Source organism: Martes martes (genome assembly GCF_963455335.1).
Source record: "Martes martes genome assembly, chromosome: 5".
Lineage (NCBI taxonomy): Eukaryota > Metazoa > Chordata > Mammalia > Carnivora > Mustelidae > Martes > Martes martes.
The window spans coordinates 123,855,082-123,870,573 of record NC_137892.1 but is presented as its reverse complement, the minus strand read 5'-3'; the positions used below and the strand labels follow the sequence as shown (position 1 = coordinate 123,870,573).

At 39.1% G+C, this 15,492-nt stretch overlaps 1 protein-coding gene across 3 annotated transcripts; it reads right to left on the bottom strand.

Moving 5' to 3' along the window:
* Window positions 1-3,561: 3,561 nt before the first annotated feature.
* LOC308343802 (zinc finger protein 300-like) lies at window positions 3,562-14,975 on the bottom strand. 3 transcript variants are annotated; one of them, XM_080804975.1, is made up of 7 exons: window positions 14,789-14,904; window positions 13,946-14,072; window positions 13,250-13,290; window positions 8,231-8,357; window positions 7,877-8,003; window positions 6,581-6,752; window positions 3,562-6,235 (listed from the first exon to the last, which is right to left on the bottom strand). In XM_080804975.1, exons 5-7 carry the CDS (start codon window positions 7,905-7,907, stop codon window positions 5,194-5,196), a joined length of 1,245 nt encoding a protein of 414 aa, XP_080661101.1. In that variant the 5' UTR covers window positions 7,908-8,003; window positions 8,231-8,357; window positions 13,250-13,290; window positions 13,946-14,072; window positions 14,789-14,904; the 3' UTR covers window positions 3,562-5,193. The 3 variants fall into 3 exon arrangements, with proteins under 3 accessions (XP_080661101.1, XP_080661100.1, XP_080661102.1); XM_080804974.1 differs by having other exon boundaries at window positions 3,562-6,752; window positions 14,789-14,975; XM_080804976.1 differs by lacking the exons at window positions 3,562-6,235; window positions 6,581-6,752; window positions 13,946-14,072 and having other exon boundaries at window positions 7,099-8,003; window positions 14,789-14,920.
* Window positions 14,976-15,492: the final 517 nt, after the last annotated feature.

The following is a 15,492-nucleotide window of genomic DNA, read 5'->3' as shown; positions in this document are numbered from 1 at the left end:
AATTCCTCCTGGAATTTTTTGTGGGTGGTTAGATTGAATATACACATCAATTTGAGGGGAATTAATATATTTTTTTAAAGATTTTATTTATTTATTTGACAGAGAGAGAGCACAAGTAGGCAGAGAGGCAGGCAGAGAGAGAGAGGGAGAAGCAGGCTCCCTGCCGAGCAGAGAGCCCGATGTGGGGCTTGATCCCAGGACCCTGGGATCATGACCCGAGCCGAAGGCAGAGGCTTCAACCCACTGAGCCATCCAGGCGCCCCGGGGGGAATTAATATCTTAACACTGACTCTTTCCATCCATAAACACAGTGTCTCTTTCCATTTACTTAGATATTTTGCAAGAGCCACTTTTTAACAAGTTTTTAAAAATTAATTCCAGTTAGTTAACATACAGTTTAACATTAGTTTCAGGTGTACAATATAGTGATTCGGCATTTCCATACATCACTTGGTGCTCATCACAAGTGCACTCCTTAATCTCCATCACCTATTTCACCCATTTCCACCCCCCACTCCCCTTTGGGTTTATTTTTTCAGTTTGTTCTCTATAGTTAGGAGTCTGTTTTTTAGTTTGCCCCTCTCTCTTTTTTTCCATCCTTTGCTCATTTCTTAAATTCCCCACAAAGGCCACTTACTAAGTCTATTAGGTTTTCTGTAGTTTTTGAGATCTTATGTGTAGAAGACCATATTGTCTGCAAATAGAGACTATTCTACTTCTTCCTTTCCCAAATGTATGCACTACTCCCCCACCACTTCCTTTTTTGTTTTCCCTACTGCAGTAGCTAAGATCACCAGCACGGTGTTCACTAAGAAGAACAAAGCATACAGCTTTGACTTTCAGAGAAAAGAAAAAATGCTTGGGGGTATTTAGTCTTTCACCATTAAATATGATGACTAGATTGTTTTTTTTTTACAGATGCCTTGTAACAATAGGAGGAAGCTGTCCTTTATGTATAGCTTGCCGAGTTTTTATTCTGAGTAGATGTGGAATTTTGTCAAATAATTTTCCTGGATCTATTGAAATGATCATATAGTTATTATTTTTTTTCTTAGGCTACTGACATGATGAGGTACACCAATTGGTTTCATATATTGGACCAAACTTGCATTCTATTTTTTTTAAAGATTTTATTTTTTTTTATTTGACAGAGATCACAAGTAGGCAGAGAAGCAGGCAGAGAGAGAGGAGGAAGCAGGCCCCCCGCTGAGCAGAGAGCCTGATGTGGGGCTCGATCCCAGGACCCCGGGATCATGACCTGAGCCGAAGGCAGAGGCTTTAACCCACTGAGCCACCCAGGTGCCCCCCAAACTTGCATTCCTGAATTAAACCCTACTTGGCCATGATGTACTTTCCTTTTGACATATTGGTAAATTTGGTATGCAGATATTCTGTTAAGGATGGCCGTGGTCTGTGTTCAAGAGAAACGTTGGGCACCAATTGTTTTTCTGTAGGTCTCTGTCTGGCTTTAGCATCATGGTCATGCCAATCTCATAACATACGACAGAGACCCTTGCTCTTCTCTTCTGGAATGGATATTGTAGAATTGGCATTATTTTTTAAATATTTAGTTGTATTCAAATCTTTTTAAGGTCTTTCAATTATCTATAGATTCTGAAGCGATGCTGTTTCCTTTCATTGTTTATTACAGATAGGTATGCCTTATTTTTCTTTGTATTGCCATGGGATTAATGATCTTTTTCATCAACAATGTTGTTTTGTCCTTCCTATTTTATGGGTTTTTTTCCCCCTCTATTTTTTTTTAAGATTTTGTTTATTTGACAGACAGAGATCACAAGTAGGTGGAGAGACAGGCAGAGAGAGAGAGAGGAGGAAGCAGGCTCCCTGCTGAGCAGGGAGCCCAATGTGGGGCTCAATCCTGGGACCCTGGGATCATGACCTGAGCCAAAGGCAGAGGCTTTAACCCACTGAGCCACCCAGGTGCCCCTCCCCCTCTATTTTTATCTTCTTTTTTTCACTTCCTTTTTTACTTTCTTGGAGTTTAGTTCACCATGTTTTTATTCTAACCTATTGAGTAGGATGCTTAGATATTTTCAGGCTTTCTTCTTGCCCGATCTATACTTATTGTAATACATTTCCTTCTATCACTGGTTTGGGTGGAACTGATTTTGTGAATATTATGCAGTAATTTAAATTTTCATTTTTTGTTTTACCTGTATGAATAAATTAACCAGAAACATTTATTGAAGTACCACTTTTCTCCTACTATTCTACATTGCCACCTTTGTCATAACTCAAGATCTACAAGTAACTGTTTCTGGATTCTCTTACCATTGGTCTATTTGACTACCCATGAGCAATACCACATTGTCTTAATTATTATTAGTTTATGGGAAGTCTTATTCTGGTAAATTCTCCAAATTTGCTCTTCAAAAGTATCTTGGCTCTTCTGGCCTTTTAGCATCTCCACATGTGATTTTATAATTAAACTGTAAAACTTCCCCCAAAAGAGGTTTTGATATGAAATGCATTGAATATTGTGGGAAATTGATCTTTGTTAAGGAATGCCAAAGGATATGAATAATCACATGTGCTACATCCAGTGCCATGGGCAACCAATAGGAAGAGGTAACATTAAAATTATGAAGAATAGACTATCAGAATAAGCCTGATACAGAATTGTAACTACTGGTAAAAATGGAATATCTGCCATTTACTAACAGTAGGATGATTCATAACAACTGTAGCTTTAATTCCATATAATAGAGCTAAAAATCCACAGAAATTTGTAGCCAGTTGCTGGTTACCTGCATGCTATATGGTATATTTTGCTGCTCAATAATAAAATCAGCTAACTCTATATTTATGGATAGGCTTATTCCTTTGGATTTTAATTTTATTCCTTGCCAAAGTATATAAATCACTTTGAGGGAAAATAGGCATCTTTAATAGGCAATCGAGTCTTTCAGCCTTGATCAATCTCTCAATTGATTTAAGCCTTGTTTAATTTATTCAGTAATATTTTATAATTTTCTATATAGTGGTCGTAGACCCTACACTACATGATTAGATTTATTTCAGGTGTTTCATATTTTTGATGCTAGTGTAAAAGGTATCTTTAAATTTTCAGTCTGCTGCTGGTATGTAGAATTAGTTTATTTTTCAATATTAAAACTGAATAAAGCAACTAAACTCCTTTATTTCTAATACTTAATCAATATATTTTTGCTTTTCTTATAATTCCATAACCTACAATGTCCATAGTACCGTTTCCTTTCTAATCCTTATGCCCATTTTCCTATTCTTGCTTCATTGCACTGATCAGCTCCTTTAATAAAATGCTCAAAAAAGAAGTGAAGTATTAAATCAGTAGGTGCTAGGTCTAAACTGGGATCCTTATAGGAGCCCAACATCAGATCAAAGTTGCCTGGAGGTTTGTGACAGTGGAAAACCAAATGGGAGGCCTGTAAAGTAGGAATTATGAATCTTTGTTATATCTGTATTAGTTCCATAGCTGTCACTACATAGAACTCACTCTTCACTAAATTTCTGTGTGTTCACAGAATTATCTTTTTTTTTCCTTTTCCTTTTTTTGTCCTTCTCATGCCTTCATCAGGATCAGATGGGACATCTTCCATGAGAAAACCTCAGAGTAGCTCAACCTCAAAGATGTACACCTAGGCCTTCTTTCCCAGGTCTGAACGGTCAATTTACATCTGATGTCAGTGTTCTCAGCTCACTGTTCATAATGAAACCAAGAATTTGTCCACACAGACTAAGAATTTCCCACATCCCTGCTAGGCATGCCCTCTCCCCTGCAGAGGTTCTCACCCAGAGGGTCCCCATCTTTTCGCCAGAGACAGGTCAACCATTCAGGAAGAGGATCCAGTGGGCAGGAAATGTGAAGGAACCAAGTGGGAACTATATGAAGAACTATGTGAACACAACTATACAGACTCCCCCTCATTCTTGCCAAGTATTGCTCTTCTGCAGACACCTCCAACAAGGGTCCTCATCTAAATCTGCTCATGGAGCGACAGGCAGACCCACAGGAAAGAGAGCAGGAGATATTTTAGCAATATCAAGTTCTCAAACCTGTGGCAGGCATAATTTCTCATCCCAAGAGTTTTGCTCTCCAAGTGTCCTTTGTTCCCAGGGAAAACAGTTGGGGCTACAGGGTGGGAGTCAGAAAAGAACTGAAGAGACATTAGACAGACTCTATATGTGTAATGACCACAGTTTATATAAATGTATGTAAAAAATAATAAAAGTATAATAAAATGTCACTTTAACATACCAAGAATCAAGGCCACCAGGGTCAAATGAACTGTCATAGGAATAGGATATCAAAAGCAGAGTGTCTGAAATGCAAAGCAGGTTTAGATGTAGCTTTTACACATTAGTCTTAGCATCCAGTTGCAGGAGGATAGAAAGTTAAAAAGAACTAATATTAACTGAAAACGTGCTCTACATTGTACTTTTTTTTTTTTTTTAATGATAAGAAAAAAATATTCAGATGGGTGAAACAGGCTTGCTTGAAGTCACACAATCTGTGAATAGTTGAGCCAGGATTAAAACACAAGGCCATCTGGCTCAGTACCTAACCATTTCCACAATACCAAACTCTCAGGGAGGAAGAATAAAACAGAGATCTGGTCAAGGCGCATCAATTTCAAGGTCCAGGATCCTTCCAGAGAGACAGGTCAACTTATATGCTTGAAATGGGAAAATGCATAAACATCACCTGTATTGAATCTGACCCACCCATATTTCCATCTTTGTACAAGAATTTTACATATATCTTTAGGGGTCATGCTAAGCCCCTCTTTATGATGTAGTTTCTAGGAATGGTTTGTTTTGTTTTTTTAACTCAAGCTTTCTTCATGTCCTTTGTTGGGACTTACTGTATGGCCAAAATTATGCCAAGCTAATATTAGCAATTTCACAATGTCTGGTTATTGTTAATGTGGTATAATGAAGAATATGTCACTTGACAATAGTCTATATACATAATTTGTTCTACAGACTATGACTTTAAAAATTTTTACACACCATGTTGAAAGTGTTCTTCATTTAAGACTATTTTCCATCATATTTGCTGAGCTAGGTATCATCTCACTATAGACATGAATTCTCTTATTAAATTTTATCTATAAAGATGTCCCATAAATATCAACCAGGTTCCTAGTATTTATTAAGGCTTGAGCTGATACTGAGAAGGCTTTTCTGTGTTCAGTTCATTATGATTTTACCACCGTTATGAATTCTCTGGTGTACAGTGAGTTGTGACTTCTGGATGAACGCTTTCCCACATACAGCACACCGATAAGGTCTTTCCCCAGTATGAATTCTCCGATGTAAAACAAGGTCTGACTTCTGGGAAAAGGCCTTTCCACATTCAGCACACACATAAGGTTTCTCTCCTGTATGAATGCGCTGATGCCCCGGGAGGTGGGACTTCTGAGAGAAGGCTTTCCCACATTCACTGCATATATACGGTTTTTCTCCTGTGTGAATTCTCTGATGCCCAATGAGATGTGATTTCTGACAGAAGGCTTTTCCGCACTCACTGCATTTATAGGGTTTCTCTCCAGTATGTGTTCTCTGGTGTATGATGAGCTGTGACTTCCGGGAGAAGGTCTTCCCACATTCAGTGCATTCATAAGGCTTCTCCCCAGTATGAATTAACTGATGTGTAATGAGTTCTGTCTTCCTGCTGAAGGCTTCCTCACATTGAGCACATTTGTAGGGTTTCTCCCCAGTGTGAATTCTTTTATGTATAATGAGGTGGGACTTCTCACAGAAGGCTTTCCCACATTCAGTACATTCATATGGCTTCTCTCCAGTATGAGCTCTATGATGTATAATCAGCTGTGATTTCTGGGAGAAGGCCTTCCCACACTCTCTACATTCATACGGTTTCTCTCCAGTGTGAATTCTCTGATGTATAATGAGGGGGGATTTCTGGGAGAAGGCTTTCCCACATTCACTACACTGATATGGTTTTTCCCCGGTGTGAACTCTCTGATGTATAATGAGGGATGATTTTTGAGAGAAAGCTTTTCCACATTCAGAACATTCATAAGGTTTCTCCCCAGTATGAGTTCTCTGATGTACAATGAGATGAAACTTCTCACTGAAGGCTTTCCCACATGCACCACAATCATATGGTTTCTTTCCAGTATGAATTCGTTGATGTACAATGAGCTGTGACTTCTTAGCAAAGGCTTTTCCACAGGTAATACATACACAGGTTTTCTCCTTAGTTTCAACACTGTGATATTGAATAAGGGACTGTTTACTATTAAAAATGTTTCCGCACCGATTATTATTACAGGGCATTACTGCGTTGTGAATTATTTCAAGATTAGAATCAGATGTGCCATGGCTAGATGATTTTCCACATCCAAAACTCTCATCAGGGTTTTTTCTTGAATTGCTCTTATTACAACTGCGTAGGTCAATGTTGTATTTCAAGTTCTTTTTAAATACATCATAGTTATGGGATCTTTGCCTTAAAGTATCTGGCTCTATGCACTCGTGAAATATTTTTCCCAGTGGATTATATTTATGGCCTGACTCCACAGTGACTGTTTTGTTGTTGATGACTGTTACTTGCCTGAAAAGTTTGTCTTGGTTTTCCTGACATCTCTGCAGCTGGCCACCATCTTGACAGACTTTTAAGATGGAGTAAAATGAACCATCCTTTGTGATTCCTTTCAGGATATTATTATGGAAGGAAACAGACCCCAAAATACATGATTTGGGGTTGTCAAGGTTACTTTTCCTGTCTAAAAAAAAAAAAAGAAAGAAAGAGAAAAATAAAACAACTGTAAAGAACAATGAACAGAATGCAGAGAAACAGAACAAATAACTAATTCAATGTAGCTGAGAACTCAGAACACAGGGATGGGGACAGGCCACCTCGTAGGACAGTACAGCATACAGTACGATCAGATGAGTGGAGGGGAAAGGATGTTAAAGAGAAAAAAATTCATGGGAAAATTAGAACTGAAGGAGACAGAAAAGTATCTGTGTTACCACTCTAATCTGGATTATTCTTTTAGAATCTTTCCATTTTCTCTGCTTTCTAAATGGAAACCTTTTTCACCTTTTGAATTCATTTTTCTTATAAACCATTGTTATATATATACTTAACTACTTTTATCCTGTCACCACTATCCACAGAAACAAGGTCCCTCTGTACTCAAAATACTTAAACTCTCCTCAGTCTACTTTCCTAATTAAAAAGTAATACAAGCAACAAAAAAATCCAAGATCCTGCTATGGATTCAGAATCAGATTCACACTTAGAACCCAAGATTATATTCCACTACTTGTCATAAATACCTTCTATATGAACCAAGGGAAACTAGCAAAGTTCTCTCAGAAAAGCCTTAACTCTCTAACTTCAGGTTTTGTTCAGATATGCTCTCCCCACCACAATCTGCCTTTAACCTCCTCCTTCAGCATCATCAACACTTTATGTACTTTCAAAGCAGCTACAGATGCAAGCTCTGGAAAATGCCTTCTCAAATTATTGTATCTTTAGATTCTCATTTTCTCTAATTTTTTTTTCATTTTCTCTAATTTTTAAAACGGCAACTATATTTGACATATAATTGTGTAGAGCCATGTACCTGAAGGTCTTACTATCAAAAATATGACCTACGTTCTTGGGAGGAATTTGCCTTTCTGTTGCTTCTCATAAAAGGTGTTAAAGATATACATATATGCAGAGAGAAAGATCAGTAAGAAATAGCTCCCCCTTATAAAAGCTCACAATTATTTAATTATTTGTTGAATGCCTACTAAATTCTCAGCACAGGGACAAAGAATAAGAGATTTCAGTAAGAACAGAACGTAAACCTCTGGCATCAATCAATTAAGGAAACAAGACAAACTGATATTTCACTTCCCTTGTCTCCCATCTGCCTGATTTTCATCTGGATAGATCCAATCTGGTATGTCTCTCTTTATGACCCATGGATCTTCTCCTTGTTCCAACTTAGAGATGACATCTGGTTTGGAAACTGGATATCCTATTAAATGGAAATCACAGAGGAATTGGGAAAAAGTGGAGGAGTAGTTTCAGGAAGGCTACAAGGAAGCAATCCAGGTGGCCTTTAGCAAAAACAGTGACCTCCATATGGGAAGGTCTGAAGATCATTAAAGTCATTATATATGTCAGGAACTACAAACCACAGCAGCTGATGAGGAAAGGCACTTGGATGGGCAAGTCTGAGTTAGGCAGGGAAGCCATCCTTACCCATTGAGACCAGGTGGCTGAAGTTCTCCAGCATCACATCCCTGTACAGGATCCTCTGAGCGCGGTCCAGTTGCTGCCACTCCTCTTGGGTAAAATCCACAGCCACATCCTTGAATGATACTAAGGCCTGTAACAGTATATTCCTGTTCAATCTGAAGTGATCATTCTCATCATTTCTACTGCAGTATATAAAACTAAACTACACCTCGTTTTGCATCACGGTATTTGGGAGGAACAAAACAATATCCTGGTTTTACAAGAAGAGCCAGACACAGATCAGGAAAACAGAAGATGCTTACTTGATGCAAATGGTAACTTAATAAATGATAAGGACAGCATGTAAATAACCGAGAGGAAGAGAGATTATTCAAAGAATAATACTGAAACAACTGGATAGTCAACAGAAGAATTAATGTCGAATCCATATGTTAAAAGTAGAATTATAATTCACATATTAAAGTGCTAACCACCAGTTTCTCCTAATGTGAACTTATTTGGAAACAGGGCCATTGCAGATGTAATTCTATAAGGTATAATCTCATGAGTCTACAATCCACATGGCTGACGTCTGTATCAAAAAGAAATTTGAACAGAGAGACACACGTAGAAGAAAGATGATATGAAGAGACACATGATGGTCATCTATAAGCCAAGGAGAGAGGCCTAGAATTGACTGTTCCCTCACAGTCTTCAGAAGGAATCAACCCTGCTGACAACTTGAGTTTTGACAACTTTGAGTTTTGAATAAGTTTCTGCTGTTTAGTCCACCAAGTTTGTGGTACTTTGCCACAGTAACCCTGACAAATGAATACACCATATCTTATGTCTTGGATAACAGAAAACATACATTCTGGATGAGCAAAACTTTAAACTCTAAAAAGATAGCCAAGAGCATTAAAGTAACAAAACAAAACATAGGAAGATGTTTAGTAATAATTATAGAGCAGAAAAAGCAAAACATTAAAAAAAATAATTATAGAGCAGAGAAAGTAAAACATTAGAAAGATAAAACACACATATTGAGAATCACAGAATGTCAGAGTTCTGGAAAATCATAATCTAATCCCCTCATTTTAAAATTTTTATTAACATATAATGCATTATTAGCCCCAGGGGTACAGATCTGTGAATCGCCAGGCTTACACACTTCACAGCACTCACCATAGCACATACCCTTCCCAATGTCCATAACCAAGCTACCCTCTCCCTATACCCCTCCTCCCAGCAACCCTCAGTTTGTTTTGTGATAATCCCCTCATTTTATAGGAAAATAATCATAACTTCTCCTCAATGAACAGTTCCCATATATATGCAATACCTAATAACATAATGAAGTACATCAATTACAACAGCAATATTGAAAACAGATATAATGAGAAATATGCAGGAAACATAACAGATTAAAAAAACTGATAAAAAAAAACCATAACAGATTATTGATGTGACATTAAAATAAGAGAAGTGGGTAAGTGTAGAGCCATAAAGTATTTCTGGAGGGAAAAGTGACTATTTTAATTATGTCACCATCATGTTCACAACAGTTGTCATCTAATAGCAGAACCTGACTGATCTCTATTATTTTAAACTGTTTTTCAGCCTTTTCCCCTAAAAACTTCATTATTATCAAGTACTGCTTTCAGAAAAAGAAAAATTAAACACTGTTTCAAGTAGCAACATTGCCCTGTTTCAAAGCATCCTTAGGTCCCAACCTTGCATACACAATCAGTCTCATCTCAGCCACCTCAACCTTAAGGGGCCTCTGATCCCACACCAAGTTCTATATTCACACCATCAAGCTGCCAGGCATTTAGTCTGTCCTTTAAACAGCCTTCTTGATTTTCTCATTTTACATATATGAGAAAAACTGCAGATTACAGTGGTTAAGTAACTACTTGGCAGAGACTATATACACTGAATGTATGATTAACTCGCAGATTTAAAAGCAGGTGTTCTGAATCGAGAGCTTGAGTTCTTGACCACTGCACTCCACACTGCCTCCTTGATATTGTAAATAAGATCTTTTGTATCTTACTGTTTTAATAACACCCTTGGGCAAACTTCCCATGAAACACCCTATTTTTCAGTTTTCCTCAAATTCTCAGCCTTCCTAAAACCATTCTATTTTTTCTACTTTCACAAATGTTTCTCATCCTTATCCTACTTCCCTCATGATTCAAAGTTCAATAATCTTTGGTGCCTATTTTCTACTTCCTTGGAAAGCTGGTTGCTCCCCGGCTCTGCCTCAGCAGTTCCTGGCTCCCATGTCTATTACAGAACTTTTATTTGTCAAGGCTGGTTTCCATATCTGTTTACCCAATTTTCCTCTGCATTCCTCCCAGAAAAAAACCATACCTAAATCTTCTCGAGATACTCCACAGCCAGCCAGTGCATATGACACACATGAGGTACTCAACAAACTGTTGGCTAAAAAGGAATGAATGACGATTATAGAGAATAAAAGGAAGTTCACGTTTAGTTAAAAATACTTTTGCGCATTAATCAGTTATAGTCTTTTGATCTGAAGAACAGTGACATGAGGAAAAAAAATACATGTGGAATGTAGAGCAAATCCATTCTGACAGGAAGATTAACAGATGTAATTCTAACGTTCAGATTTTGCTTTATTAATTTTACTCAAATGCTTTGGGGTGCCTGGGTGGCTCAGTCGGTTAAGTGTCTGCCTTTGGCTCAGGTCATAATCTCAGGGTCCTGGGATCAAGCCCTGTGTGGGGCTCTCCTGCTCCCTCTCCCTTTGCTCCTCCCCTCAACACTTGTGCATGCTCTCTCTCCCAAATAAATAAAGTCTTTAAAAAATTATACTCAAATCCGTCAATAAACTAAGTATGTATAAATTTTGTTAATTATGAGAAAAATATAGTACATAATCAGTGGAAAATTGTACTTTTATCATCTATAAACACTTTTTTTGTGGCTTGGATGACTGGGAGAATGGAGTTGGAGGAGAGCAGGTGTTAGAAAGAGAAAGGAAGAATAGACATGTGTGCAAACAATGACTTCACTTCTGGACACTTTGGAAAAAATAAATCCCTCTTCCTACAGGGAGAGGCATATAATCAGTTCATTAGCTCTGGCAGCTGGATGTATTAAGCTAATAACAAATCCATTTTCCTTCTCTAAAGCTGCTCTAACAGAAATACAAGACTAACCAGATAGGTGATTTTAAACTTTCCAGTAGCCACAATCAAAAACCAGTTTTCAAATATATATATGTATATCTCCCAATACATTCAAAATATCATTTCGAAGTGTAACCAATCTTTAAAAATTATTAGTGAGCTTTTTGGAACTAGATCATCTAAACTCAGTGTGTATTTTACACTTAAGGCACATCTCAATTCAGACTAGCCAATTTCAAGTGTTTAGTGACCACATGTGGCTGGTGGCTCTGTGCTGGACAGCACAATCGGAAGCTACTGACATCCAAAAGAAAACAACCCCATCTTTTTGCAACAGAACTCACTTGTTAAGCTTTACTGTAAAATATACATGAGATTTCTAGATTTGACAATAACAGTGATGATGACTCAATACTAAAAATAACAACAACTAACACTTAATGCGGAACAAACCCTCCCCAGATACACTTCCAGGCATGGTTTGATTTGCTTAACTCTCACAACAACCCTATAAGGATTCCAATCTCCATTTTAAAGAGAAAAAAACAGTCCCAGTTCAACAAGGCTGCAAAAAAATATTATGCATCTGCCAAGATAATAAGGAAATTTGGGGTACTGTCATGGGAAGATATTAAAAAACCTTTACACGAGGCAGTAAAATTAAAAAACCAGTTACAGCATGGAATGTTTACTGTAACATTATTTTCCAAAGGAAAAACACAACAAAGAGACACTCAGATATTTGTACTTTCATACATACACACTGATCACAGTTAGACTCATACTGAAAATGTCTGGAAGGTTACAAACAAATGGTGAACACTGATAATAATCCCAGGGGGATGAGAGTTTAAGTTAAAAAGTCAGTTTTTAAATTTTTATCATTTATATAGTTTAAAATTTATACACTCTGTATATAGCCAATGTTGGCAAGGAGAAAAAGTAAGACAGACTGTTAAAAACGGAAGCGCAGAGAAGGAACTGGTCTTGAGTTGGACAGTGATCCTAAATAATCTGAAGTCACAGCAAAGGGTATGAGCACCAGGGGCCTGTGCTCTACAAAGCTTTGCCAGATAATTATAACTTAAGAACTGCTCTTTGGGAGGACAATATATTCTGGAAGACCATTTAAAATGTACCCATTCTGTGTTATTTAGACAATAGGACAATAGGAAGCCTCTGTAATCAATTCAGTCCTCTAAACCAGAAATCTAACAAATTTTTTCCATAAAGTTTGTATTTTCAGCACTGCAGGCCATACGGTCTCTGTTGTACTTACCCACGATGTCATTATGGCAAGGCAACAGCCATAGACAACAATACATGAACAAAGGTTATGGCTGTGCTGCCAGTGAAACTGTTCATAAAAATAGAAAACTGGATTTGGCCTACAGGCCGGAGTCTGATGAGCCCAGCTCTGAAGATTAAGGTTCAAGGCATTTGGCTATGGCATTATGACACCTTCCCTCTAAAAGAGATCATTTGATGATACGGCTATAAGAAAGCTACTGTTGCATTTACCACAGGAGTGTTGGTGAGAACACTGTGTACTCCATCACCTAGAGAAAGACCCAGAATGGAAATCTGTTTTAGTCTTACGCGCGCGGCAAGAAATAAAATGGAGAGAAATGTATCTGCAAATCACGACACTGCAAATCACGACACTGATGATGTCTGCAAGATCAGAAAACTTGGTACATCCATTTTTAAAAATGTTTTCAGGCCAGGTTATCCATATGTTACCTAGAAACTCTTTCTAGGTCTTGATCTTTATTTTGGCTATCTTTTCCCTACTCCAAATTTTAGCTGTCTGTACTTTTCCATTTGACTGGGCAGAAAATGAAAGAGGAAATTTTAAAAATTAAAGATAAAAGCAACTCACCTGGGACTTCATTTTCTGCTCTCTTCTAAAAGTGCAGATGCCTGAAAGAGCAAAACTGGTGATGAAAAGGACATTTTCACAGACTAGACTCGGTCTGCAGCTTCCCCATTCACCAATCCAGAAACATTCACCACTAGACATCAGGTGGATGATGGACAAGGCACAAGGCTGTTTGGTCCTTGTAGAAGGGTCAGGAAGCACTAGGTGAAGGAGTCCTCTTATGACTACACTATAATAAACAACTTGATTGAGATGATTTAATTGTATAGATATGTTTCATATTGACTCACTAACAGCTTATTATTCCCCTATGAACCAGTAATTCTATTGGTAGAGTATTTTTATAAGGCAATAAACATGAATAGATTTACAGTAAGATTAACAGCAGATGGACTTCCTTGGCAGTAAGAATGGCCATGACCAAATGGAAAACTGAGAAATGTATTCCCTTATTCCCCAGAAAGAATCAACACTTGAACTCCAATAATCTACCAAGACGTCTTTCATATTTTCCCTCAACTCAGCACAAATTCTCCTGCCAATCAATATTCACGGACCAAAATGTTAATTCTAAGATGTTTTTTGTTTAAACTATAATTGCAGGTTTTTGACAGTGCAGTCATCTGCGTATAAAAATGGTGATAGGTTGGAACCACTTATACAAGAGAATATACTGCAATGCAGGATGGTATATACCTGGTCGATTTTTCTCAGCCCCAGGAGGAGTCATGCAGACAAGACTGAACTGATTCAGAGGCACTGAATGCTCCCATGACAGGGAGACTGTTTTATGTGTTGTTTTCCAGGCGTTGTCAAAACTGATCTGGAAGGAAACAACCAAAATAGCGATGCTCATGTCTGGGTACCCGGTAGGTGTTCAGTTAAGTGTTTCTTGAATAAAATATAAAATGACTTCAACAAGCTTAGGAAAAGGCCGAAAGTCACACTTTTGGTAATAATGCATCCTTTTTTATTTGTTCGGTCTTGTTTCAAAATGATCATTGGGGGGGGGGGAGGGGAGGCACCAGGCTCAGGGTGCAATGGTGAACCGACACGGGGTCTGACGTTTAAGAAATCAAGGGATGCCTAAAACCTGTGGCAATTTTAACTGTATATAAAAGTCTTTCCCAGTAAATTGGGGCTGATCCTCGTGACTGATCGCATTATTGCTCCGTCCAAATTTCTGAATCCTAGGGCCTAGCAATGACACACCCACAGAACTCCCCCATGACCACCACATCACAGACCACGAAAGGGATATCCCGGTCATTTAGTCCAAGCCCCCTCCCCACTCACTGATTCTCCAGAGTCCCCTAAATCACTGACCCCAGTCAGTCCCCCTACACGCCATTTCTGATCCCACAGATAACCCCATCACTGACACATCATTGCCCGATTACTAATCTCATCCCTCACTCCAACCCTGACTCCCCAGAAAACCCGACACTGATGGCACAAACCTCCCCAACCCCTGACTTCATACACCTCCACTGACCCTCACGAACCCCTCCCCTCCTGTTACCAATTAAACGGACTCACCGCACATGCCCGCCTTCTGCCTTGCGGCTCCGTTATCAAGCCCCGAGCCGCCCACCACCGCTCTAGCAGGGACGGCTGTCACAGCCATACTGGCGAACTCTCCCGCTTCCTGTCTGGGAGAGTGCAGCGCGGGGCTCCGGAGCCTGCGCTGTTCCGTACTGGGCGGCTTTGCTCACTCGGCATCCTCGGCCGCTTTGTTCAGGAGGCAAGATGGCGGCTCCCAGGCTGTGCCTCGTGGTGGGAGCCGCCACCTTGAGAGTCCGGTCGGGTCCGTACGGCCGAAGAATTCAATTTATTCCTAAATTTGGACTGTGCTACGGGGGCAGCGAAGGCAGGAGGCAAGAGAACGGAAGGGACGATAATACAAACCAGTGATGTGCGAAGTTTTGCAGAGAGCTTTTACAGGAGGATTGGGAAAGAAGTTTGAGTGCTCCGACCTCTATTAAAAGATTGCATTTGGTGAAGGAGGAGGAATTGGGGATGTTAAAATACTCTCACTGACGACACTGAACGTGTTTGTAAATGGTACAGCCCCATACCCGGAGGTTCTATTTGCTGAGAGGGGTGAGATGGTACAATCCCCTCCGCGGAGATCCCGGTGGGAAAGAGGGGCCGAAGTGGTGGAGGGGGTGGCTGGGGCGGGGCGGAGGAGGGAATACATCGCAGAAACGAACTTTAAAAAACGGTTGTAAGGAATCCTCTAG

Excerpts from the sequence above, each read along its gene's own strand:
- LOC308343802 (XM_080804974.1), bottom strand. The coding sequence starts at position 7,907 with ATGAAAATCAGGCAGATGGGAGACAAGGGAA. Across the intron at positions 6,753-7,876 it reads GCAGATGGGAGACAAGGGAA|ACAGGAAAAGTAACCTTGAC; the intron begins GTGAAATATCAG and ends TTTTTTTTTTAG.